Raw genomic sequence first — 26,774 nt, forward strand, 5'->3', positions numbered from 1 at the left:
CCTATCGAAAAGTGACCCTGGATGGAGTGGGGAAGACCTTCTCTACCCCCCCGCCCCCACTTAGATTCTGACCCCTCTCCCTTTCCCCGCCAGCCCTAGCCCAAGAGGTAGATCGGCCTCTGCGGGAGGTGGGGGTGGGGTGGGGGACGATCGCCGAGGAATTCCCGTAGGATTCCGGGGTCTGCGGCCTCGGGCAGGATGCCAACCACAGCTGGGCCTTCTGCTGGGGGCTGGGGGCGTGGAGAGGCTAGGCTGCAGATTCTGGGGGCACCCCTCCCGATCTCGGTTCCCCAGTCACTGACTCAGCCCTGCACCGATTCCTCCGCAAGCCAAGGAAGCCCGAGGCAGCCGCAGTCTCCACACCGTTTATTTCTCCGTCTCGGTAGGTGGGGTCGCTAGGGCGGGGCGGGCAGAAAACCGCGCGCAGGCTGCGGGCTCGGGGCAGGGGAGCCCGGGGCGCGACACTCAGGCGAAGGTGGAGCCGTTCCAGCCCACGTTAGCCGCGTTCATGTCGTAGTAGTTGATATAGATCCTGCGGGGGAGGAAGCGGGTCTAAGCGGGCTGCGAGGTGGCCGCCGTGGCCGGGTGCCCCCTGTCCCCCGACGCCCACAAACCTGTCCGGGCTGATGCGCAGGCGTTCGGCCAGTAGGCCGCACAGCAGCTTGCTGTAGGAGCGGTTCTGCGCGCCGCCGATCTTGCCGATGCTGTGCAGGCTGCAGAGCGCGCACGGCTCGCTGGAGCCCCCGAAGGCCATGAGTTGGTCCGGCACCACGTGCACCGCGATGTACTGAGGGGGAGGGGCAGCGGTCAGCGAGCCTCCTGGCCTCGCCGGCCCGGAAGCCCCCATCCCTTCCCCTCCCGGAGCCCCATCCCGGAGCCGCCTTCCCCGCCCAAGCCCCATCCCGGGGCCACCTCCCCCGCCCCAGCCCGGGACCGCTTGGCCGGGCCCTCCCCGCAGACCTGCGCCGGCTTGCCCGTGGCCTGCGCCAGCTGCTGGGTGAGCTCGGAGAGGAGCCCATCCGGCACAGAGGCGCGGGGAACGTTGGTGTTCACCAGGAATATCGGCATGACGGCGAGGGACGGCGAAGACAGGGATACAGGAACAAACCGACTCGCGCGCAAACACCGCCGGGAAACCTCTGAGCTACGTGACCACCGCCCGGCGCCCCGCCCAGTGCGGCTGCAGCCCAGCCTCCCGTGACACCACAGCCGGCGGAGGCCCCGCCCCCGAGGCCGCGGAGCGCTCGCGCATGGTGACGTCACCGCATGGTGACGTCACCGCCTGCGGAGGCCCAGCCCGCCCGGCGGAACTCGGAGCCATTGCAGAGTCGGTCCTTGGCCCTGAGCACCTCCTCAAAGTCGTTCTCCACGCGGCGGCCAGAAATCTGCCTGTCCCTCGTTTGTCAGTCCTTTCATCTAGTCACAGCGACGTCTATGTGCCGGGAGCAGCGGGGATGCGGCTTTTAGCGGGACAGATGGCCCCTGGCCCTCCAGCAGATCACAGCCAGACAAGCAGATGGGGTCCCAGCTCATTCCACTGAGCCCTTGTGTGTCCGCAGTCTCCGCGCGCGCGCGCGTGTGTGTGTGTGTGTGTGTGTGAGATGGGGAGGGGTGGTCATTGCTGCAGGAGGGAGGGGGCTGCCACAAGCGAGTCACCATCCAGAGGCCTTCCCTGCACCCCTGCTCTTCACGGTGGGTGAGGATGCCAGGAGGTGCCCAGGAGAGGGACAGGGAGTAGGAGGGGTTCCAAAGGCAGTCAGCACCTCCGTCTCCGAGCCCACCTCAAAGCCCCATCCGGTCCCCTGGGCAACCCCTCTGCAGGTCTAGAAACTTTAGCTCCTCAGGGAAGCCCCACCCTAGCCAGGTCCTGTGGGGATGCCCTCTCACAGAGCCCTGGGTGCAGTCTCTCTCTTCCACTGTTGGTCAGCTCAGGAGGCACCTAGTAGGTGCCAAACATACAAGAGACATGGACTAAATACTGGCTGAATGAATGAATGAAGTTAGCCATGAGACGGCAGGAAGAGGACAGGGCCAGGGATGAGCCTGCAGGCCCTGCCATTCCTGGGCAGGAGGGCCACCCGACTCCCGCTCTGAGGAGACCCTGGTCGGGGGGCTGTGCTGGGGAGCAGAGCTCTGCAGGCACTCGAGGGGGTTTGGCTCATGCTGGTTTGACCAAGTCTCAGAGCTCTCCAGGGAGGTCCTGTCCTTGGTCTCTGGCAGGTGTGGTCTGGTTAAGGTGGCACAGCACACACTGGCCTGGACACTGGGCATGTGATAGAGCAAGGCCACCATGCCTGTGGGAGCAGGTGGCCTCAGGCAGGAGGTCACATGGCCCAGCTGTGCAAATGCTCTGTTAAATGTGGATCCCTCCAGGTGGGCCCCAGGTCATATCCCTCCCCACTCCCACACCCCAGCAGACTTCCTGTGCCCAGGGCTCTGTTACCACTGATGCACTGATGCACCCCATGCACTGTCTCCAGCCCGGGGTGCTCCTCTGAGCCCCAGCAGCCAACTCCGCATGTCCTGCTACCTGTGTCCACATCCCAGTGCATGACTATTCTCCCACCCCTGATCGACTGCCAGTGAATTGTGCCTCCCTCCACTGTCCCTTTATCCTCACTTCTCCGGCCCCCACCCCGCCTTAGTCTAAGTTAGCTGGCACCACCTTTGGCCTGGCCTGGCCTGCCTGGGGGAGGGGTCTGTCTCCCCACCCCCTGGCAGCAGATCTGGCCATGTGACTTGCCTTGCCCAGTGAAATGTGAACAGAACTGACCCAAGTGACTCCAGCCAGAAGATTCAGGAGCCAGCACCTGGTTGGCGGTTCTCTGATAATGGAAGTGGGTGACACAGTGAAGCCTTGCCAGCAAATAACCTGCGACGCCCTGTAGGTGAGCCACTGTTCGGGCCATGCTCCTGGCTTCTGGCTCCTGGCTTGGGCGTTGGTCCTGGAACACTGTCGGCCTGTACTCTCCCTCATCTGCCTCAGGCTCAGTTCCTCAGGAAAGCCCCAGAGCTCCTGGCTCCGTCAGGTCCTCTCCTTCAAGGCCGTCACCATATCTCTGTTTGCGAGTTACTGCTTCCTTTCTGGGCTGCATGAGGTGGGGGACATTGCTGTGGCCTACCTTCTGACCCATTACTAGGTAGCAGGCGGAGGGCCTCCAGAGACGACCACGCCCGATTCCCTGGAACCTGTGAATATGTTACCTTACGAGGCAAAAGGCACTTTGTAGATGTAATTAGGGTTACAGACTTTACAGTAGGGAAGTTATCATGGATTATCTGGGTGGGGCCAATGTAATCACATGAGCCCTTAAAAGCAGAGAATTTTCTCCAGCTCAAGTAAGAGATGCAGCAGGAGGGGCGGTCAGAGAGCCTCAAAGCAGAAGGACTCAGATGTGCCATTACTGGCTTTGAAGATGAAGGGGCCTCAGTCGTTCAGCCGCAAGGAACTGAATTCTGCCAGCAGCTTGAATGAGCTCAGAAGGGGGTTCCTCCCTACTTGACCTGGAGACGCCTTGACTTCGGCCGTGAGACCTGAAGAAGAAGACCAGTCACTTTGTACTCGATTGTGACCCACAGAAACTGAGATAATAAACGTGTTGTTTTAAGCTGCTCAATTTGTGGTAATTTGTTCTAGGAACAGTGGAACAGTAACACCCCCAGCGTCCCCAGGGGCTCTATAATCACCTGCTGAACAACAGCGCACACGCACCAGGAGCCCTTGGCCCCCAAAATCCTCTCCTGCTCCCTCCTCACTGACAGCATCCCAGTTCTGTTTCCTTAGAACCTTCACCGTCCCAGAGCCACTGGCAACCAGGCATGGGCAACGGAGGTAGCTGTGGCCTATGTGATGTGCAGGGTCCATAAGGAAGCAGCAGCCTGCAGATGGAGGCTCTACCCTATGCCCTTCCTCCTACCCCCTCCTGGAAACTGGACAGGACTGCACTCCCGCCTGGAACCGGAACAGAACTGCCAGACGTGCAGCAGCTGCCAGGCAACCCTGAGCTGGAAAAACACAGGCAAAGGAGGGGGAGTGGCAACCCCGAGGAGCCTGGGGCTCTGGCGGCTCTGCCCAGCCCCTTCAGCTGCCTTTACATTACAGGAGAAAAGTAAGCCCCTCTCTGCTTGAAGCACCACTGGTCAGGGTTTCTGACGTTTGCAGCCCCAGGGCAGCTCCTGGCTGGTACAGAGGACTTCTTGAGGGCCACGCCCCACAGTTGAGGGCTGCTGGGCAGAGAGGGGGTGGGAAGGAAACCTCAGGATGTAGGGAAACGCCAGCTGGATGAGGAGGAATACGGCCCATACGAGCACCCGGCAGGCCCCTAAAGCTGGCAGCCGTGCCCCCCACCCTGGTTGAACATCTCTGTGGGCAGGACGCAAGTCACCCACGCTGGATGGGGTGCATGGGGAGGGGGAGGGCCTGCTGACTCCATGATGCAGGGCTACTGCTGTCCTCTTGCTGCCTCTCCCTGACACGGACCTGGCCATCGGTCCATGTCCATGGATGGTCCACCTGGCCACCGGCTCCCACAGCTCCTTCGCCAGCTTCATTCCCCTTGCCATCCCTCCCCCGGGCACTCGCGGTTCATCACTCACAGCAAGAACCCAGCCAGCCTTGAGCCCCCGACTGTCCCCCACGCACCAGTCCCTGTGCCCTTGTTTGCTGAATGTGGTAAAAGTTGCAGCAAAGACAAGCAAAGGAAACACCCTCCCCCTCCAGTCACAGCGGAAGAAGACCTGGGGGGTCATCATCCCTGCTGGAGACCGCCCCCCCGAGTTGTAGCTGAAGGTACAGGATTTTAAGAGGGGTGTCTGCCAGGAGAGCACCACACTGCAAAAGCAGGGCCTAGGCTTGTTGGGGCGCTAGCGGTCATGGCCAGCTCTCCCCCACAGATGAGACACGGTTCAGAGAGGGTGATCTGGGCTGAGCCTCTTAAACTCTCTGAGCCTCAGCTGCAAAATTTCAAAATGGGGGAATTCTTTTTCCATAGATTTGTGTGAAGATTTAACGAGATTAAGGACAAGCGCAAAGTGCTTGCACTCAGTACGTGCTCAGTAAAAGCTACCCGATCTTATTGCTTTGTCATCAAGTGTCCTGGAGCAGAAAACGGACTAACAGGCCTGACCCTAATGGTGGCACTGGGCAGTGTGGGCGACTGTGCTTTCCCTCCCTGGTGGCCAGGTCCTTCCCCACCCCCGCCCCTCCCCCATCCCATCAAACCTGAAGCCAGGCTACGTCTCCCCCACCTCTCCTGGAACGGCCTCTCCTGTCTGTGGGGTCCTGTCCCTGTTTCCTTGCCCTGCTGAGGGGTTCCCTGGGCAACAAGGACTTCCAACGCCCACCCCACACTCTCAGAGCCAATTTGGCTGGGTGGACAGCAAGTGGAACATGGCCCAAGGGCTAGGCCCAGGCTGGGGGCATCTCTGTGGTCCATGCTGGGGACCAGGGCACCTAAGTGTGACCAGTGCAGTCCCAGACCTGGAACACAGCCTGACGCCTGCCCTGCTCACAGCCTGTGCACCACGGGATTTCGAGGGATGGATCCTTTCTGACTAATCTTCACCAGGGGCCAGTAGTGGCCACGGTGGCCACTGGTGCCGAGGGTGGGGGGGGGCAGCTGGGGAGGTGGGTCAGCAGAGGCGGAGATGGGGCAGGTGGCGGAGAGAAGCTGGGAAACACACAGAGGGCTCCCAGAGTGCTGACACCTGCCTTCCAGAAAGCTCCACATTTACCGGACCCACAGGCCTTCAGTCCCATCCTTCAACACTCCTGCCTCCAAAGGAACCTCAGCTGGGCCTGTCCTCAGGAAGCCAGCTCCAGGTGACTTCTCCATGAGACCTCTCCTGACCCCGACTCAGAGAGTTCTCGCTCCCCAGAGAAGCTACTGCTTGCCACTTCTGCTAATTTGGCGGTTACTGCTTCCTACTGAAAGCCAGACAAATTCTTTATGATACAACAATGATAAATTGTTTTTTTGACCTAAGTGCCAAGGTAATCCAATGGGGAAAAGATGGTCTTTTCAACAAACAGTGCCGGCACCACTGGACATCCATTAAAAGTAAATGAATAAGGGAATTCCCTGGTGGTCCAGTGATTGGGACTCGGCGCTTTCACTGGGCCTGGGTTCAATCCCTGGTCAGGAAACTGAGATACTGCAAGCCACGCAACGCAGCTTAAAAAAAAAAAAAAAAAATGGTGGACACTAGATGACTGTGGATGTGGTGATGACTTTTTAGATACAACACAATCCATTAAAGAATTCATAAGCTGAACTTCTTTAAACTTAAAAACATCTGGGGACTTCCCTGGTGGTCCAGTGGTTGAGACTTCGCCTTACAATGCAGGGGGTGCGGGTTCCATCTCTGGTCCAGGAACTAAGATCGCACATGCCTCCAGGCCAAGAAACCAAAACATAAAACAGAAGCAATATTGTAACAAATTCAATAAAGACTTTAAAAATGGGCTTCTCTGGTGGTGCAGTGGTTAAGAATCCGCCTGCCAATGCAGGGGACGTGGGTTCAAGCCCTGGTCCAGGAGGATCCCACATGCCACGGGGCAACTAAGCCCGTGCACCACAACTTCTGAGCCTGCGCTCCGCAGCAAGAGAAGCCACGGCAATGAGAAGCCAGCGCACTGCAACAAAGAGTAGCCCCCGTTCACAGCAACTAGAGAAAACCTGCGCACAGCAACGAAGACCCCATGCAGCCCAAAATAAATAAAATAAAATAAATTAATTAAAAAAAAAGACTTTAAAAACTATATACAGGGACTTCCCTGGTGGCACAGTGGTTAAGAATCCACCTGCCAATGCAGGGGACATGGGTTCGAGCCCTGGTCCAGGAGGATCCCACATGCCATGGGGCAACTAAGTCCGTGTGCCACAACTACTGAGCCTGCGCTCTAGAGCCCACGAGCCACAACTACTGAAGTCCGTGTGCCTAGAGCCCGTGCTCCACAACAAAAGAAGCCATCGCAATGAGAAGCCTGCACACCACAACGAAGAGTAGCACCCGCTCGCCACAACTAGAGGAAGCCTGCATGCAGCAACAAAGACCCCATGCAACCAAAAATAAATTAAATAAATAAATTTATTAAAATATATATATACATTTTATAAATAAATAAATGAATAATAAAAACGTCTGCTCTGTGGAAGGCACTGTCAAGAAAATGAAAAGGCAAACCACAGACTGGGAGAAAATATCTGCAAAAGATGCATCTGATCAAAGACTGTTATACAAAATATACAAAGAACTCTTAAAACTCAACAATAAGAAAACAAACAACTTGATTTTTAAAAACAGCCAAACAGTTTTTTTAAAATTAATTAATTTATTTATTGGCTGCGTTGGGTCTTCGTTGCTGTGCGCGGGCTTTCTCTATTTGCAGCAAGCGGGGGCTACTCTTTGTTGCAGTGTGCGGGCTTCTCATTGAGGTGGCTTCTCTTTGCTGCCGAGCACAGGCTCTGGGCACGCAGGCTGCAGTAGTTGTGGCACGCGGGCTCAGTGGCTTGCAGGTTCTAGAGCTCAGGCTCAGTAGTTGTGGCACATGGGCTTAGTTGCTCCATGGCATGTGGGATCTTCCCGGACCAGGGCTTGAACCCGTGTCCCCTGCATTGGCAGGCGGATTCTTAACCACTGCGCCACCAGGGAAGTCCCCAAACACTTTTAACAGACACTCACCAAAGAAGATATATACAGATGGCAAATTAGCATACAAAAAGATGTTCCATGTTTGTTATCTGGGAAGTGCAAATTACAACAAAATACCACCACACACTTATTAGAATGGCCCAAATCACTGACAACACCAAATGTTGGTGAGGATGTGGAGCAACAGGAACTCTCATTCAGTGCTGGTGGGAATTAAAATGGTATAGCCACTTTGGAAGAGAGTTTGGCAGGTTCTTACAAAACTAAACATACACTTACCCTATGATCCAGCAATCATGCTTCTTGGTATTTACCCAAAGGAGGTGAAAATGTATGTCCACACAAAAACCTGCACATGGATGTATATAGCAACTTTATTCATAATTGCCAAAAGCAACCAAAATGTCCTTCAGTAGGTGAATAAACTTTGGGACATTCAGACAATGGAATTTTACTCAGCGCAAAAAGAACTATTAAGCAATGAAAAGACATGAAAGAAACTTAAATGCATATTACTAAGTGAAAGAAGCCAATCTGAAAAGGCTACATACTCTATGATTCCAACTATATGACATTCTGGAGAAAACAAAATTGTAGAGACCATAGAAAGATTAGTGGTCGTCAGGCGCTGGGCAGGGGCAGGAAAGGGATGACCATGTAGAACAGAGAGGATTTTTAGGGCAGGGAAAATACTCTGTATGATACTATCATGGTGGATACATGTCATCATACATTTGTCCAAACCCATAGCATGTAAAACTACAGGAGTGAACCCTAATGTAAACTGTGGACTTTGGGTGTGATAATGACATATCAATGTAGGGTCGTGGATTGTAACAAATGTCCCGCTCTGGTGGGGGACGTTGATAATAGGAGGCTGTGCATGTGTGGGAGAGGGGGCATATGGGAAATCTCTGTACTTTTCTCTCAATTTTGCTGTGAAATTAAAACTACTCTAAAAAATATTTTTTTAAAAATAGTGGGCAAAAGAATAGTCTTCACAAAAGAAGATACGTGAATGGTCACATTAGCACACGAAGAGATGCTTAGCATTATTAGCCATCAGGGAAATACCTCAATAAAACCACAAGACGCCACTACACACTCAGTGGAATGGCTAGATTAAGAAGACTGACAGTGCCAAGTGCTGATGAGGATTTGGAGCATCCAGAAGTCTCATCAATTGCTAGCGGGAATGTAAAACAGTATACGCACTTTGGAAAACAGTTTCTTCTACAGTTAAACATACTTTCATTATTTTTTTAACATCTTTATTGGAGTATAATTGCTTTACAATGGTGTGTTAGTTTCTGCTTTATAACAAAGTGATACATTCATTATTAAACTCAGCAATTCATTTACCCCAAAGAAATGAAAGCATACATCTACACAACTTGTGTAGGAATGTTCATAACAGTTTTATTCATCATGGCCAACAATTAGAAACAGGGCTTCCCTGGTGGCTCAGTGGTTAAGAATCCACCTGCCAATGCAGAGGACATGGGTTCGAGCCCTGGTCTGGAAAGATCCCACATGCCGCGGAACAGCTAAGCCCGTGTGCTACAACTACTGAGCCTGCGCTCTAGAGCCCGCGTGCCACAACTACTGAAGCCCGCATGCCTAGAGCCCGTGCTCCGCAGCAGGAGAAGCTGCCGCAATGAGAAGCCCGTGCACCATGGCAAAAAGTAGCTCCCACTCGCCGAAACTAGAGAAAGCCTGTGCGCAGCAACGAAGGCCCAATGCAGCCAAAAATAAATAAATAAATAAATAAAATTTATTTTAAAAAAAACAAACAACCAATTAGAAATAGCCAAATGTCCACCTGCAGGGAAATGGGTTAACAAATGATGATATATCCATACAGTGGAACACTATTCAGCCATACAAAGGGATATATGCTAATACATGCAACAATACACATGAACCTCAAAAACTTTATCTGGAGCAAAGCCAGACACAAATGCATACATATGGTATGAAATTATATCAAATTCTGAAAAAGAAATCTGACCTATAGTGACAGAAGGCAGATCCGCAGTTGCCTAGGGCCTGGGGTTGGGCAGGGTATTGATTGCAAAGGGGCATGACGGAACTTTGGAGATGATGTGACCAGTCTACCTTGATGGTGGTGGTGGTTCATGGATATGTACACCTGTCAAAACTTATCAAATGTAAACTTAATATGGATACATTTTATTGTATGTAAATTATACCTCAATAAAGTTGATTTTTAACAATCAATTCCTCAGAAAATCCTTCCCTGACCACTCCCCTCTCAAACACCCCTTGGTAAACACACCCTTCAGAAGCTGTATTTTCTTCCGCTTCATTTCCCCAAGTCTGTTTGTTTTGTTTTGTTTTAAGATTTTTTTGATGTAGAGCTTTTTTAAAGTCTTTATTGAATTTGTTACAATAGGGCTTTCCTGGTGGTGCAGTGGTTAAGAATCTGCCTGCCAATGCAGGGGCCACGGGTTTGAGCCCTGGTCCAGGAGGATCCCACATGCCACGGAGCAGCTGAGCCCATGCGCCACAACTACTGAGCCTGTGCTCTAGAGCCCGTGAGCCACAACTACTGAGCCCACGTGCCACAACCACTGAAGCCCGCACGCCTACAGCCCGCGCTCCGCAAGGAGAAGCCAACGCAATGAGAAGCCCACACACCGCAACGAACAGTAGCCCTCGCTCGCCGCGGCTAGAACCGCTAGCCCGCTCGCCACAATGAAGACCCAATGCAGCCAAAAATAAATAAATAAATAAATAAATAAATAAAACTTTAAAAATTTGTTACAATATTGCTTCTGTTTTATGTTTCGGTTTTTTGGCTGCAAGGCATGTGGGATCTTATCTCCCCATCCAGGGATCGAACACGCACCCCCTGCATTGGAAGGCGAAGTCTTAACCACTGGACTGCCAGGGAAGTCCACCCAAGTTTGTAATTGTGTTTTTATTGGTTTCCTGTTAACTGCCTCCAGACAGGGAGCACCGAGAGGTCCCAGACCCCACCTCTCCAGCTCACCACTGATGGCTAAACACCAGGCCTGCACACAGTAGGTGCTCAACAAACACCCATTAAACAAGGGGATGCAGGGCTGGTGAATGGAGAGGGCCTGAGGGAAGAGCAGCGGCCAGCTGGGCCCCAGCCAAACCTGCTGAGCTAGAGTTCTGTGGACCGGATGACCTCCGGCCCGTCCACGCGGGGCCCTGGCTCCACCCCAGGGAAGTTGAGTCTGTGCAATTCCTCTGAGATGTCCACGAAGCTCTTGCCTCTGGTCTCAGGGAGGAAGAAGCCAGTGTAGACGGCCCCACAGACACAGACACAGAGGAAAGGCACATAGAGGAAATGGGACAAGCCCTCCTGTGGGTTAAGAGACCCAAGATCTGGTGTGGCCCATTCAGCCCCCACATGGAAGGCCCCACCACAGGTCCTGATGAGGGACTTGACCCTCTTGGCTCAGATAAGCCCCATCCCCTTCAGTCTCACACCTTCTGGATGGAGCCTCCCCTGGGGTTCTCATGCTGACAAGGACAAAACCTATGGCAGGGCCCCCGGGAGGGAGGGGCAGGCAGGCCTACCATGATGAAGGGGAACCCCAGCCCGACTAGGAAGAGCATGGTCCACATGAGCGCCCCGCAGACCATGTAGGCAGCAGGCCGGGCCATCTGGTCAAACAGCTCTGTGGCCAGGATCCCGGTCACTCCGGCTGGAAGGAGGAGTGGGGACAGGAGGCTGCCAGCCAGGGCTCCCTGGCCGGTCTTCCCCCCACCTTGCCCCGGACAAGAAAGTGGGGCCCTTCCAGAGCTCCTCCAGCCATTCCCTCCCAGAAGCCTGTACAGTGGGGGGAGGGCACACCCAAGCATCCTTCACCCAGACATCCGTGCTCCTTCAGCCAGGCCCAAAGGCAGGAGCTCTTCCCACTCACCAGGGCCAATGCCAAAGCTGAGGATGAAGGCAAAGACGCAGGACATGGCCAGGTAGGGCATCCATGGGAGGGAGCTCTGCGACAGAGGGGCGGGGGTGGGGGGTGGTGAGGTGAGGTCAGGCGGGGCCCAGCCTCCCGGCCCTCATCCACGCCCAGCTACCTGCAGGCACAGGGCCGCTGTGAAGACGCTCCCCCAGCAGGTCATCAGGCCGTACCCCCCCATCAGCAGCATCCGTCGGCCCACCCTCTCGATCACCACACACTGCAAAGGAAAAGGAGCCCTCACTGATTCACTGGTGTGGGCCACGGTCGCGGTCCCCTCGGTTTGCGGGCCAGCAGTGGGGAGGGGCCTCATGAGGAAGCTGGGGAGGCGGGCGCGAGAGCAATTTACCGCTTCAGTGGATTAAGACATTATTAACTTCTCAGAGGACCTCAGTCATTCAACCTCATTCAGTTTCCCCATCTCAAAATGGTGGTGGGAGTGCCCGGCAAACTAGGTGCTCGATAAGTGCTTGCTAACTCGCCGTATTTTAACATAGCGACCTGAAGTGGAAGTGGCTTAGCGCCGAGGCCTGCGGTCCCCGGAGGGCCAGCACCCCGAGGATCAGCACCCCGAAGGTGAGCACCCCGAGGGCCAGCATCCCGAAGGGTCCGTCGCAGGGCTGGGGGATGGGGTGTCATCCCGGAGGCAGACTCACGCTGAGCAGCGCAGCCAGCAGCTCGCAGCCCCCGGTCCCGATGGTGACGTACTGGACCTTCTCCGGGGGAATCCGCGCCTGGCTGAACACTGCCGACGCGTAGGCGTACACCTGCCGGGGGGAGGGGGGAGGGGCGAGAGGCCGAGGCGCACCGGCTCTCTCCCGGACCCCGCTCCACCCCCTTCCCCCTCCCCTCTCCCCCCAACACCGGCCTGGCCCGGACTGCTCACCGCGTCGTTCCCGCACAGCTCCATGGCCCCGCCCGGCACCACCAGGCTCGCCACCTGCCTCCGCAGCGCACGGTCCCGGAACAGCTCCCACGGGCGCCGCGCGCGCCGGCCCTGGCAGGCGGCGCGCTCCCGCTCCAACTCGGCCAGCTCCCCGGCCAGGTCCGCGGGGCCCCGCAGCCGCTGCAGCGCTGGGGGAGGGGGCAGGGCAGAGGACGCTGAGCTCCCTCCCCCAGGCCCTCTGTGGCCCCCACAGTGAGCTGCCCACGCCTACCTCCTTTTGCCTTCCCAGGGTCCCCTTGGTCTGATGGGGATGATCAGTTCACAGCACCACGGAGCAGAAAGGGCTTTAGAAACTCGGGGTTCTGCGGTTGCATCACACAGGACACGACAATTGTGGCAGATCTCCACTGCCGTCTCAGTTCTCCACCCGTCCCTGGGCCATGGGATTTGGCAATTGCTCCCACTAAGGAGGCGTGTATACATCTGCCCCTTGGTGCTGGGCTCCCCCTGCGACTCTCTCTGGCCCGTAGAATTAGGCTGTAGGAGGGCGTGCCGCGTGTTCCAATCCAGCCTCAAGAGACCTGCTGGTTTCTATTTGGTCTTCTGTCATCATCATAAAAACTTGCAGTGGGGCTGGCCCACTGGTCCCAGGAAAAAGCAGAGATGGCCCAGCTGGGACCGTCCTAGATCAGCCAGTGCCCAGCTGACCCACACCAGTGACAGAGCCTCCAGCCAGACCTAACCTTCATCAGCCAACCCCAGAGAACTAAGAGGCTTGGGCTAAGTAATTGCTTCCTTGGTCTCCTGCGGAGGTGCGACTGTTAGGCAACAAGAAAAAAAACGGACCCTGGTGCCGGAGTAGGAGACGCCATAACTAGGGCCTATGACATACAGTGTTGGTTCCTAACCAGGCAGAGGACGGTGAGGAGGCTGGAAGAATGAAAGCCCGTGTAACGTGCAAGAAACAAAACAGGTCTAATGAACTTCTGGACTTGGGCAAAGAGATCTCCAAGTGTCGAAAGCATGAACTAGCTGCCTTTACCTGAGTATTCTGAGCTGATTGTAAGGTAAATGAGCTCAAAAAGACCTTCAGAGGGAACACAATTTAATCAAATTTAACTTATTCCAGAGCTTGCTAGGTTAGTTAAATAAAAAAGAAAAAGAAATCTGTTTCTCATCTCTAGCTTCTCCATCTAGCAGAGTCCTAGGTTAAATCACAGCCTGAGAGCAAAGACTAAATCCAGAGCAAGGCCAGCGAGCCCTGGCCTGAGGGTAAAGATCAAATCAAGGGTATGGCTTACTGCAGTGCCTCATAGACCCTCCTGGCTGGAAAAACGGGCATTACAGAGGCTTAAGGGTATTGGTCCACCGCAGCTCGACATGCCCTAAATTCCAGTAATTAAGTTGCAAGAGAGAAGCATGTCTCGAAAAGAATTGTGGGTGTGGCTTTCTGGCACATAAATCAAATGCACAGAAAATTCACATCATTTTTGGAGAAAGTTGTATTGACAGAAGCTCTGCCAGCCTGGATGAAAAGACACCAAGACAGTTTGAAATGTAAAGACTTCTGTGCCCCAGTTTTCTATAGGTACATTTTCCAGGGCCCTCTTCAGGTGTCAAGGAAGGTGATAGAAAAGGAAGGACTTCTCAGTGGCCTGGGGAGCCCCTCCCTGGGGGCAGAGCCAGGGCTTCATGCAGGAGCACTCTCCATCCCAGGGCAGGGGAACATGGCAGGGTTTTCCCAGGGGCACTCAGCATTGCTATGGATCAGGCAACTGCTTTCTGCCTCCTTGCCGCCTCTTTTTTGAAAAACATTTTTTCACCAGTGTCTGCTGAGTGCGTGCGAGGCAGAAGACTTCTGTTTATTTCCTAGGTCTTTGGCTCAAGAAAAGGCATATATAGACTTGACATGATCTTAAGATCCTGGACTTCAAGCCTGATGCCATGATTGGGTGAGACTTGGTGGGGGTGGGGAGTGTTTCCGGATAGCACTGAGCATGTTCCTGCTCAGGGGAGGGACATGAATAATAATTGTGGCCACCATGGCAAGCTGGGAAGAATACATTAGTGGGCCCTGGTCTTCGCCCCTTGCCACATGAGTGGAGATGCCATGGATTTTCCCATCTCTGGACTTTGGGTTCAGTGACATGACTCTCCTTGGCTAATGGGAGGTTAGTGGGCAGGAAGGAACCAAAGGTTTGGAAAGTGCTTGTGCAGTGGATCTGCCTTCTGGGCTAGTCTGTCAGTACCAAGAGTGCGAGGAGCAGCGTGTGCAGCAGAGCTGAACTGCTCCAGCCCAGACCAGCCTCAACTGGCCAGCCCCAGCTGACCCCAACACCATGAGCCAGCCCAACTGAGATCAGCAGGGTCATGCAAACAGCCCAGCAAGTAAATGATAGAAGATGCAGTAAAGGATTGTGTGCTTTAAGCCAGAGATTTTGGGATTGTTCCTTTGGCATCATTATTGTGGCCATAGCTAACAGGGAAGACCATCAGCCCAGCTGGCATTGGGCCCTTGAGGTCTTCCTCAGTGTTTCTTCATCTTGCATGTCAGGCAGGGGGCAGGTGGTGCTCCTTCTCTGCACCACCCTGGGGGTTCCCAGATGGCAGGTGCTGGGTCTGTTCCATCCCACTGCCTTGGCGCTTAGGACAGCCCCTTGATAAAGAGCTCTGAAGGGATGGATGGATCATGAAATTGAGGCACAAAGAGAGGGATAGCTTTTCCTGAATAAATGCGACCCAGGAAATGAGGACCCACGTGCTCTGGCCAGATGTACCCCATGGTCAAGGGTGGTCTGGAGGCCCGAGGTCAGGGACTCACCTGCCAGACAGGCCTCGGAGTCTCCACAGTCAATGAGGAGGTAGCGTGGGCTCTCGGGGAGCAGGGGCAGGGAGGCCAGCTGGAGCACCCCAGGCACCAGGCAGCTGGCCAGCAGAAGGGGCCAGGCCTGCGGGCCACCCAGGAGCTCCCTGGGGAGACAGAGGAGAGGCTGGGCCAGATGCCTCATTGTCAGAGCTCTGTCCCCTACCGGCCCCCCTGAGGGCAGAGGGTCTGCATTACCCTGTGCCTCTTCCCAACCAGCTCTGGGTCTGGACACCCAGGTAGGGAACCACGATAGGACAGGGTCATAGCCCCACCTCATCCCTGGCAACTCCTCTCCCCAGGGCTCTTCCCAGGGCACAGGGCTCTGCCCTCACCTCCCTTTTCTGGGATGAACAGGACACGCTCCCTTTAAAAGCCCAAACTTGCACCTTCTCCTCTTTGCTCCCTGATCCAGAGACGCGAGAAGAGGGTGACTCACACCAAGTGTGGCTGACTGACACCACACTGGCCAGATGCATGTGGACAGGGTTTCAACGCCTTCATACAAGGAAGCAACGCCTTAATCCACTTGGGGGGGTAGGGGAGAAATTTAGGTGAAGAAGGGCTTTCCCTGGCATCCCTCTAACCTCTCAGTGCACGTGGGGTGGGGGGTGGCACTTACCTGAGTCCAACCACCTGACCCATCACGATCCCCAGGGCGGTGAAGATGGCTGAGGTCATGGCCACAGCCCCTCGGAGCTCCGTGGGGGCGCTCTCCCCCAGGTACATGGGCTGGACGTTCATGCTCACACCTGGACAGGAGCACAGCAGCTGTCAGCCACAGGCTGGACTCCCGCAACGCTTGGGCCCGCCTCTCCCCCCCACCCCCGCCCGCCCCCACCGCAGCCTTGGCACCACCAGCCCAACATCTACAGGCACTGAGTGCTGCTCCCTCAGCCCAAGCGCTCTGAGGGGTTCCTCCCCACCTGATGTAGGGCCAGCAGGACTCCAGTCAGCTCCCAGGACTTCTGAGAGAGAAGCCCTATCACCGGGAGGAGTGTGAGGGGCTCAGAGGGAGCAGATGCCCACCAGCGGCCCCGGCTCTCACCTCTTATATCAACTACCACTGCATGTTCTCCCCCATCTTGGCTTCCCTGGGGACGCACCTCGCACCCAGGCAGCCAGTGGGAAAATGGAACTGGATGGCGCCCCCACTGCCCACCCCAGAGGGTGACAGCCGGCAAAAGCTAGGAGGCCGCAGTACTGGGGCACCATCCACCTGGGAACACGTCAGGGAGGGCTGCTCCATCCCCTCCCTGACGTGGGATCAGGAAACAGCCCTCAACAAGGTCCTGCCTCTCTCTGAGCACTGGGTGGGGGAAGCTGGGAGGAAGGTGGGTGCACTGATTGCCAGAAGCTCTCCCACAGAGGTACACCCACTCTTCCTGCAGACAATTAGGGAGGGATTCCTTCTGTGCCATGTACTCAGGGCACAAAGTTTGACCTGGTCCCTCTTCCCTGAAATGTGGGCTGTTCTGAGTGACTCACTTCTAATAAGTAGACTGTGGCAAAACTGATGGTGTATGACTTCTGAGATTAGGCCATAAAATGCACTGGGACTGCGTCCTTGCGCACACACGTGGGCTCCCTCTCTCCCATCACTTCCTCTGGAGAAAACCAGCCGCACTGCTGTGAGAACACTCAAGCAGCCCTATGGGGAGACCCATAAGCTGAGGAGCCCGGGGCTCCTGCAAACAGCACACGAGGGCGCCATCTCAGAAGCACGTCCTCCAGCCCCAGCTAAACCTCAGGTGACTGCAGCCCTGCCTGACAACTTGATCACAGCCTCCTGAGAGGCCCCAAGCCAGGACCACCCAGCTAAGACACTCCTGGTTCCTAACCCAGAGAAACCATGAGTTAATAAATGTTGCTGGTGTTAAGCCAGTAAATTGTGGAGTACTTTGTTTCACAGGAATAGATAACTAACTAATAAAGACATCAGCACCTGGCTGTATAAACAGTAGGAGTCAAGGGGGATTGTTGATGGGCACCCCTAAAAGCCCAGGTGGACACGCTTAAAATTCTGCTCCCTCCCATGACAAGCCCCAGAGCCTGAGGGGTCCCTAAGAGGCTACTCTGCTTCTGTAGGGAAGATCAGAGAGCTCGTCCTAGATGCCTTTTCATCTTGACTGCCAGGAAGCTCCCAGCTTAGAGGACTTCTGTTGGTTTAAGTTTGGGGATGTTTGCCCTCCCATCCCTTACAACTTTTCCATTTTTCTAGATCCACTTTAAGTACCTAGTTATATGACCCTTTTAAGATAAATCATATCTAATCATTCTGCAAAAAAAAATGGTGGGCATGAATGGAAAACAAATCAATGAATGAAGGGAATAAAGAGGATACAGGAAAGAGTAGGAACAGAGGCAGGAGGGGGTCCCCCCACACACACACTGTACCTGCGCTGACGCCCACGAGCAGCCGCCCCAGCATGATCATCTCAAAGGAGCCTGCTCTGCGGCTGAAGCCAAACAGGGTCGCTGCAGCCACCACGAAGATGTTATTCACCAGCATGGACTTCTTCCTTGGGGAAGCCAAACACAGGCGAGAGAGGTGGGTTCAGTCCTGAGGACCACCCCTGGGGACCCTTCTCTGAAGCTGCAGCCAGCCCTGATCAGACCTGTGTGTGCATGAGGGGACTGAGTCAGGAGTGTAAGCTACACGAACAGAAATGACGCTGGCCACTGTAGCTGGGGTCACTTGTGGGATGCCCCCAGGGGCCTACTCCCACTCCCCTCCTCCAATATGCCCCAAATTACTCTCCTTTCTGCCTCCACCATGGCTTGAAGTGACAGAACTCATATGGCTTTATCCCTACCGATTGAGTATTGCTCTCCTCACACTCCTCTGTAAAGCAAAGGGCCTAATATCTGATTTCTCAGACTCAAGGAAACCCTGGGGAGGAAGAACAGGGACTTCCGGAGTGAGGGAAGGGACACCTGGGAAGACAAGTCCCTTCCCGTTTCCTCCGTGCATTGCAGAGTCACTGTTCAGAAACTTCAGGATGGCTGGGTGGTCTCTGCCAGGCTGGTTCAACGGGACAGACAGCAAAACAGGAAGGGGCACTGGGCATGTCAGCAGCTCCACACAATGAGGCGTCAGCTCTGCGCTCCTGACACCGCGCTCAGAGGCGCCGTCATGCAGGTCACCCAAGAGAGGCCACAGGAGGTCATATGGCTCATGTACTGACAAGGAAATGAGCCACAGGAAGCCGCTGGCCTGCTCCAAACCAACAGCACAGGGGTGAAAGATGGGCCAAAGCTCAGATCCCCTGGCCTGGAGAATGGAGAGTGACAGTGGATTATAACTTGATCCTGTGGTAACTCCAGTTGTGACTTATAAGCCACATACGGCTTCCTCACTGGTATAAATTAATACAGTACTTCCAGGACTTTCCTGGTGGTCCAGTGGTTAAGACTCCACGCTTCCAATGCAGGGGGCACAGGTTCAATCCCTGGTTGGGGAAGTTCTGCATGCCAATGCCGCGCGGTGCAGACAAAAACAAACAAAAAAACACAGTACATCCATTGTAGCTATTTATCTGGCGAATGCATTTTGCTGCATTTCAATACACAGACGACAGCAGAAACATTTACTTCCGCCCGGCAGGGAGAGTACTGCACCTTTCCGACCTCCTTAGGGACATGGCAGCTCTCCAGCTCTGGGCCACACCTGCTCCATGGGGAGCTGCCTGCCTCAGGCATCTTGCTGGCCCGCTGCTTTGATGACTTTATGCTGAAAGGACCTGGGGAAGAGGAAGCGGCAAGTGCACCCGACGTCATGGTAACATACAAGCATGACAGAGCGGGAGCCGCCACACCAGTGGAGCTCCTGACGTCCGAGGGCACATTTCCTCCAAAGTGCAGGATGGCTCGCTGCCCTTCCTCTAAGAAGGATGGACAAATCTCAGATGGCTTCTTTCTACTTTGGAGGCAGCCTGTCCCACAGTGAGTGTCGTGATCTGATACCTACACTGGATGATTTGCAAACCTGGAAGCTGTGAGTGGAGTATGCCCTAGTGGGTCCAAACCAGCTGCCAGATGCTCCGCCCCTCGACCCTCTAGACCTGGGAGATTGTGGTGCTCAAAGTGCCTCCAAGGAGAATCCCAGTGCAAGACCTAGGATTTTGGAGTAAAACCACTACTTCAGTGAATTACTACCCCCTTAATCAGAAATAACTCCTGGCTGGTCACTAGGCCCTAGTGGAGAATAAACACCAGAATGGGGTGTTTGGCTATTGTTTTAGCCAGCTGAGTCCTGGTTTTCTGTTACTTGCTGTTGATACTCCTGCTAAATACACAAACATGTTATCTGTGCAATTTTGCTTCCAACAAAGGAGGTTACATCAGTGAAAGCAGGATGGGTGCCCACGGAACTCAGTATCGCATTAGGAACCCTGTCATTCAGAAGTAGATGACCTCAGAGGGTAATAACCTGCTGAAGGACCCACACCATCAGGACTGCCATGCCCACTCAAGCATGAAGATTGGGGTCACCCCGATGGGCAAACAGCCTTAGGCCGGTAGAAGTGCTGACACAAGACAGGAGCAGAAAACCTGAGGATGGACGTTCCCGAGGCAGGTTTTGGAGTGACCAGCTCCAAAACCCAGGAGCAGACCCTCTACCTATGTTTCCAGGTTCTGGATCATACGCTTTAAACTAAATTCATCCACTAGTTTCCTTTTCTTTGATTAATTTTCCCTACACTTTCTTCTTTCTTCTTCCCATGAGGTGTCTTGAGGGCAGTTAAGTTTACCATTAAGTGTGTAGATTGCAGAATATCAACACGTTAACGGCAGGGCTGGCAGATTGGTCGTCACGTGGAAACTCTGCACTCAGGGAGGACACCTCCGTTGTGTCGTCCCTGGTGGCTGTGACGAGGCAGTGCCCTGGGTGGTCTCAGGAAGGACCGAACCAACTAACGTGAGGAGGGGTACATGGGGAGCTGAATATATGGGTGAAAGGTGCTGACACATGCTGGGTGGCCAGCCATGGGGGGTACCATGAGAGCCGCTTGTTTTTCTGCCCAGCCTTGCTTCTCTCCTGCTGTCTCACGGGTGTAGGCATGCAACCCAAGGTGGGCCAGGAACAACCCGTCTCCCTTGATTCTGAGAGCGAGTGAAGATGCTGGAGGTGGAACAAGGCTGGAGCTGATGCGCTGAAGGCATCTCCCAGGAGGAAAGTCCAGGCTAGGGTGGCCTTGCATCCTGCCCTCCCCAGGCCTGGCTTTTGACCACTTCCTTTTGTCCTATGAGCTGCCGCAGTATCCTTTGCATTATCACAGTTTTCCATTCAGTCTGTCAGAGTCTGTCTCTCTTGTTTGCGACCCAAGATCTGTATCAGTTGGATACAAAGTGGGGCACTGGGGAGAAAACACCTGTTCACAGTCAGTCAACGTGTGTTGTATTGGCAGCCATGGGTCCTCCCTCCCTCCCAGCATGGGACTCTTCCCTCTGCCACATCTGCTGGGAAATGTGAGTCACCTGGTGAAACTGCAGGCAGAGCAGGAGGCCGGTGAGGAGTTGACGCAGGCCTGGGCCTGCCGGGCATCCTGCCCGCACCCGGGGTGCCCCTCATTGAAGGGCATTTGGGGGCCCACGGGAAGCACTTACCTCCCCAGTGTGATGGCCAAGGGGCCAGCAAGCAGCACTCCCAGAAGGCCCCCCACGGGGTACAGAGACACGATGAGGGACCACACGAGCAAAACCAGATGGTCGGGCAGCGGCCGGCCAGTTCGCATCCGCCACGTCTCATTGGTGAATTCCTGAATGTGCTGTGGACAGAGATGCCAGTCAGCCCCCCTGGGGCGGGGGCTCCCTCCCCACAACAGGCCTTCTCCCCATAGGCCCTGCCTCTGCAGAGCAGGCAAGTCTCCCCAGCAATCCTACTCCCTTCGGGGCAGGACCGAACTCACCCAACTGCAGGGCACTGTGCTGTCTCTTTCAAACACAGTGTCTCCTGGAGCTCAGAGCTGGCCAGTCTCCATGTGCCCCTCTGAGTCCACTAACGCCCCCCCTCCCCCACTTTTGGCCTGGGAAGCCACCTGCATGGGCCACATCAGCAGGCTCCCCTGATGACCAGCTTTCTGATGGACTTGGCCATCAGTGAGCATCAGCAGAGCAACAGAGGAGGCGGGAGGGGTGTTTGTCCCCAGGGCTCCTTCACTGGGGGCACCTCAGGATTGCTGCAATGCCTGACCAAAAGACCCAGATACTCTCCTCTTGGTCAGAGATGAATGTCAGTGTCTGGCTGGTCTTAGGCCTCCCAACAGGACGTGAGGGAGGACATGAGGATGACCAGGGGGTGTAGGTGAGCAGGCCAGCTCAGGGTAATGGCTGTTAGCCTGGTGCCCGCCTGGTCCCTCTGCGGGAAGGACCTGTCCAGGGGAGCTGGGACCAGGGCCAGCTTCCCCTGACCTGGGCTTGAAATCCTCAAGGGTGACCATTCAAGGGGGTAGGGGAAGCCTCAGAAGCCAAGGAAGTCTCATTTGCAGGAGCCAGTGATGGCACATGGGAAGCAAGGCCTGAGAGTGTCCTGCTCTGGGCAGATCCCTCTCCAGCCTGCAAGTTTGCACTGAAGTGGACACTCGCATGCTTGTTAAATAAACAAATAAAAAAGCAAATGGAGCTCAGACCCCCCTTTCTAAACCCTTCATTTCATCCTCTTTTAAGGGACTGGGCAGCTATAGTTGTTTCTGCCCAGAATGTACTCCCATCCCCAACTTCTAAGCACCAACATGCTTTGAGGGAAATTCTTTCCCCTTGACAATTACAGCTCCCCACACAGTTGGTCACCTGACCCAGGCCTGGCCAATCAAAGTGCTCCACCCTCCTGACCACATGATTGGTCTAGTGGGCATGTGATCCAAACCAGCCAATCAAACTCTTCCCCAGCCTTTCTGTTGGAACTAACAGGGAGGAGTTCTGTTTGGGGGTTCCCAGTCCAGGACAGGAAGTGAGTCTGGTGACAGCTGCTCTCTTGCACTGGGTGGAGGATGATGCCCCGCACGGATACGGGAGCCCCAGTTCCATCCTGGGACCTGTTTCCTGCAGCCTCACCTCCTTCACAGCTATGTGACAGGACACTTGCCCTTCTCACTTAGGTGGGATAGAGGTGGCTTCTATCAATGGGGCTGAGAGATTCATCCTTTCCACAAGCATTTACGGAACATCGGCACAGGCCAGGACAGAGTCAGATGCTGGGGACTCAAAGATGACTTGGACACTGAGAGGAGACCAGCAGGAGGCTGAGACCAAGGGCTGGGGAGGGAGGGTGACTCCAGCTGGGGGGCTGCTAAAGGAAGGCTTCAGGGAGGTGATGGCATTTGGGTGGCTCTTGAAGGGCTTCTTGCAGGCGGGGCAGAGAGGGCTTCCCATCAGAAGGAGTCTTCAAGGAAGGGCTGGGTGCATTTGGGGAACTGCATTTAACCTGCTTTGGTAGCGGAGTTGGGGGAACGAAGGTGGGAGACAGGTGGACAGGTTCTGATCCCAGGAGGCCTTGGACTTCAGGTGGATGAGTCTGTCCTTATTCCTGTAGGCACTGGGGAGCCACAGAATGTTTCTGGGCAGGGGAGTGGTTTGATCAAACTTGAGAGGATCTAGAAGGGGGAGGTCAAAGGCAGGTAGGCCAGTGATACAGGCAGGAAAGACGGGGTCTGAACTGGGATTGTGGAAGAGACCCGAGGAGAAATGGCTGGAAGCCAGAGGCAGTTAGGAAGGACTTGGTGTCCAAGAGGGAGGGAAGAGTCAGGGCGGACCCCAGTCACTGGGTGGATGGTGGAGTCATCTACTGACATCAGGGACTCAGGAGAACTTGCGAGTTTCAGGGGAGGATGCAGAGCTGGGTTTGAACTAGCAGGGCCTGTGGAACATCGCAGTGGAGGTGGACATGTGGCAGAAAGCGCCACCAAGTGGATGCTGGCCTGAAGATCTGCTGCAGGCAGCTGCTGGCCCTGGCCCAGCACCCACTGGGATGGTGACGGTGCGCATGTGGGGTACATACCAAAGTCGGGGCATTGATGATGGAGAGGTTGTAGCCAAATTGAAAAGTCCCACCAATGCCAGCCGCACAGATGGTCAGGAGCAGGACCCTGCCCTGGAACTGAGGAGAGAGGAGAGGACACAGAGTGCCTGATTACAGCCTCCACCAATCCCAGCACTGCAATCTATCTGAACCAGGCAATGATGGCTCCACTTTGCAGATGAAGAAACTGAGGCAAAGAGGAGTTGCCTAGGTCATATGGCTGGCAGGTAGCAGAGGCACCCCTAGCCTTCTGCTCTGAGTCCAGGATCTCTCTGCCCCTTCACCCCTGACAGCATTTTCCTGAGATGGACAGCCATTCCGGGCCCTCCTTGCAGGGCTGCCCCTGGGCATGCCTGCTGTGGCTCAGGGGACAATGCCTTGAGCTGGGGCCCCACAGGCGTGAAGCTCTGCCTCTGGCAGGACAGGAGTCCCTGAGCTACAGTGACTCGCCCCAGTGAAACTCTCTCAACAGAGTGGCTGGGCCTCCCTCTCTTCCCTCCCAGCCTGTTCTGCCAGGAGGCTAAGAGGAGGGGCCACACGGACCTACATGTGTGGGGGCCTGGGGGGCACATGGAGCAGCAGAGCAGCCTGGGTCCCAGTGCCAGCTCTGCCCTTCCTCCCTCATCTTCTCTGAGTGGCTTCCTCGCTGGCCCTGGTGATGATAATGGCTACCTTCAGGCTGCGGGACAGCCAATGCGCATGTGCACTACACACACCTGGTACAACAAAGGGCAGCTTTTCATCCTCATGCAGCACCCTTAGAGATGGAGGGAGAACTCCCCAAGGCACCCAGCTCAGCGCCCTGATGCCCCATTATTAGATTGGTATCTTTTTCGGGGGATTCACAGTCTTATTTATATTTTTTCTCTTATAATTTTTAATTACAAAATAACATGCTCGTTAAATTTTTTGAAAATCCAGTGTACGCTAACAGTTCTCCACTCTCCCAAATAGCAGTGAACTGCTTCCCTCAGATATTTTCTGAGACATTCACAAAGTGGTTAACTATACAAAAATCAAATTGTTGATCTTTTCCTAGTAACTCTATACTACCTTTCTTGCTCGGGCAGATTGTCCCTCAAGTATAAAGCACTGTGTCATATTTATTATTTTTTTAATACTTAAATACAAGCTTCAAGTCAGAAGGATGTTTGGCTAAGAGCTTTCTGAAGAATTTCCAGAACCTGAAGACTACTTACTCATTCATCAGTGAAATACCAAGTGCCTGTCCCAGCCAGGAACTGAGCTGGGAGGCACATACGCGGGGGAGGTGGGGGGAATAACAGACCTGCTTTCACCGTATTGTGAGAACCTGGCCTGGGGGTGGGGAGGTAGAGGATGAGGCTCTGAGGGCAGGATCCTGCCAAAGATCTTGCCACAGGTCTGCAGGCAGGTCTATGACAGGCACCCTGGCTGCCCGCAAGTTCCTACAAGGTCTAAGTAACTTCCTCCCAAGCCTGAAGCCATAGGGGGAAGCCAGCTGAGAACCCAGGAGTCCCCTCTCACTGGAGTCACTGGAAGCACCCTGCTGGGCTGCCCGGAGGTGAGAGTTCCACTAAGAGAGCAGATCTGCAGGAAGCAGCAAGTCACGCACCGCCTGATGAGAACGGAGCCCATGTGGCAGGGGTGCTGGCAGGTCTCCAAGACAGCATAAATTACTTCGTTCCATGAGATCGTGCATGGAGATTGCCTAGTCCTCTGACTGGTCATGAAAAGCATTCAGACATTAGCTATGGTGGTGATTATTAAGTCAGTGAATAAAGATTTCTTGCTTCCCTACTGTGGGCAATAAATCTACTGTTCTAGGTGCTGGGGATATAGTAGTGAACAAAAGAGACGAAATCCGTGACCATTCCAGCGGGGGAAGACAGGCAGTAACAAATAAACAAGGAAAATACATAGTATGTCAGCTGTGCGACGTAGACAGAAAGCAGGCGAAGGTGAGAGGGGGTGTCTGGAAAAGGTGGTCAGGGAATACGCCATGAGAAGGGGGCATCCGCACAAAGACTTGAAGGAGGTGAGGGGAAGCGCCATGCAGATCAGCGCCGGTTGGCGGGGGAAACCCTGAGGCGGGGTGGTGAGCGGTATAGGCTTGCTCTTCCCGCTGCCCCGCTCCCTCGGTGCAGCAGGACGGGAGGACGGAGTTTAGAACCAGCGTGGAGATGAAGGTTGGGGAGAGAAGTGAAGATGGGAAACAGGCCCAGGACGGGATGAGGCGGCCAGGACTGCAGTGCCCAGGGGCTGCTGATTCTGGGGGCGTGTCCGGCCCACACGAGGACCAGAGGGATGCTAGCCTGGGACGCGGCCGGTGCGCAGGTCCCGCACATTGCGCCCCAGCCCAACACTGCGCGTGAACGCATGCTCTTGTTCGTCTGGGCCGAGTACCTAGCTCCACTGTGCAAACAAGGATCAGATACTTCTGTACACTGGACGCGTTCGTTGAGCCTTCCCGAGGGCACGCCAGTCCGTAATCCCTCATCCGAGTAGCCTGGGCCGGCAGGTCTCGGAATTCAGACGTTTGCGAAAAGCGGATCGGCGTGGAAGAGGGAAGCGCATGCGTAGTGGGCGTTTGCGGAGGCTCGCTCAAAGCTTACCTTAGCCAGAGCGCGCGGCCGAGACACGTGCGCAGGCGCACAGGGCGTAAAGGGGGTGGGGGGCTGAGCGGGTCACCTGAGTCCGAGGCTGTAACGGCGGCTCGTGTTCATCCTCCATCCCTCCCTTTCTGCAGCTCTGAAGGTGAAAAGCCACTGACTCCTTACTCGGCCGAGCCTGTGGCCCATCTCCGCAGACCGGAAGGGGGCTCAGGTCCGAAGTCACCACGGCCAACCCCTGCATCCGCCTCCGCATGTCTTGGCCTGATCAGCGCGCTCCAGACTCGCCCGAAATCCCGGCCCTGGCCCCTAGTCCCCTCGTCTCCTCCCCCGCTGCCTCCTCCGGAGTGACTCTCAGCCCGTCACTGCTGCGCTCTCCTTTGGACCTCCGCCGCCGCCCCTTCCGGCCCCTCTGCCCGGCCTCCTCTCACCCCAACCTGGCGCCCCTGCCCGCCTCCGGGAGGCCCCTGTCCCCAGGCACTATGAGGGCCGAGCCCTTGATTCTTCACAGACATCCCCACTCTCCTCCAGTACAGGTGTCCCCGCCCTTTCCCCCCGGAGGAGGGACAGGATTAGGAGGGCCAAAAGGCAGACCCACCAGTCTGGAGAGCTCTCATCCGTCCGTCCTGGCAGAGCCAGTGACTTGGAACGCGGATGGGAGACCCAGTCTCGGGTTGCAGCCCGGGGATCCATTCCGTGAGAGGCCAGCTCGGCCTATGCGACAAGATTAGTCCGGCCCAGTGGACCTTGTGAGATGAGGAACCACCGGGTCCACTGGGCAGGATTTATCTTTTATTTC

The 26,774-nt window shown here is 55.2% G+C and overlaps 2 protein-coding genes across 3 annotated transcripts; both read right to left on the reverse strand.

The window, feature by feature from the left end:
* Positions 1–351: 351 nt before the first annotated feature.
* On the reverse strand, positions 352–1,149 carry MIF (macrophage migration inhibitory factor). Its single transcript, XM_079717361.1, has 3 exons — positions 961–1,149; positions 615–787; positions 352–532 (listed from the first exon to the last, which is right to left on the reverse strand). Exons 1-3 carry the CDS (start codon positions 1,066–1,068, stop codon positions 466–468), a joined length of 348 nt encoding a protein of 115 aa, XP_079573487.1. The 5' UTR covers positions 1,069–1,149; the 3' UTR covers positions 352–465.
* A 9,658-nt stretch (positions 1,150–10,807) lies between these two features.
* Positions 10,808–26,096, reverse strand: SLC2A11 (solute carrier family 2 member 11; the record flags this gene model as incomplete). 2 transcript variants are annotated; one of them, XM_079717548.1, is made up of 12 exons in its annotated part: positions 10,808–11,008; positions 11,227–11,354; positions 11,574–11,649; positions 11,734–11,835; positions 12,272–12,382; positions 12,502–12,689; positions 15,323–15,471; positions 15,987–16,116; positions 17,762–17,886; positions 20,975–21,135; positions 23,364–23,456; positions 26,055–26,096. In XM_079717548.1, 12 exons carry the CDS (start codon positions 26,094–26,096, stop codon positions 10,808–10,810), a joined length of 1,506 nt encoding a protein of 501 aa, XP_079573674.1. The 2 variants fall into 2 exon arrangements, with proteins under 2 accessions (XP_079573674.1, XP_079573673.1); XM_079717547.1 differs by having other exon boundaries at positions 23,364–23,462.
* Between the last annotated feature and the right edge of the window lie 678 nt (positions 26,097–26,774).

Source organism: Hyperoodon ampullatus, assembly GCF_949752795.1.
Source record: "Hyperoodon ampullatus genome assembly, chromosome: 13".
In the NCBI taxonomy this organism is placed as follows: domain Eukaryota; kingdom Metazoa; phylum Chordata; class Mammalia; order Artiodactyla; family Ziphiidae; genus Hyperoodon; species Hyperoodon ampullatus.

Excerpts from the sequence above, each read along its gene's own strand:
- MIF (XM_079717361.1), bottom strand. The coding sequence starts at position 1,068 with ATGCCGATATTCCTGGTGAACACCAACGTTCCCCGCGCCTCTGTGCCG. Across the intron at positions 788-960 it reads CCACGGGCAAGCCGGCGCAG|TACATCGCGGTGCACGTGGT; the intron begins GTCTGCGGGGAG and ends CCTCCCCCTCAG. Across the intron at positions 533-614 it reads CTGCGCATCAGCCCGGACAG|GATCTATATCAACTACTACG; the intron begins GTTTGTGGGCGT and ends CCTCCCCCGCAG.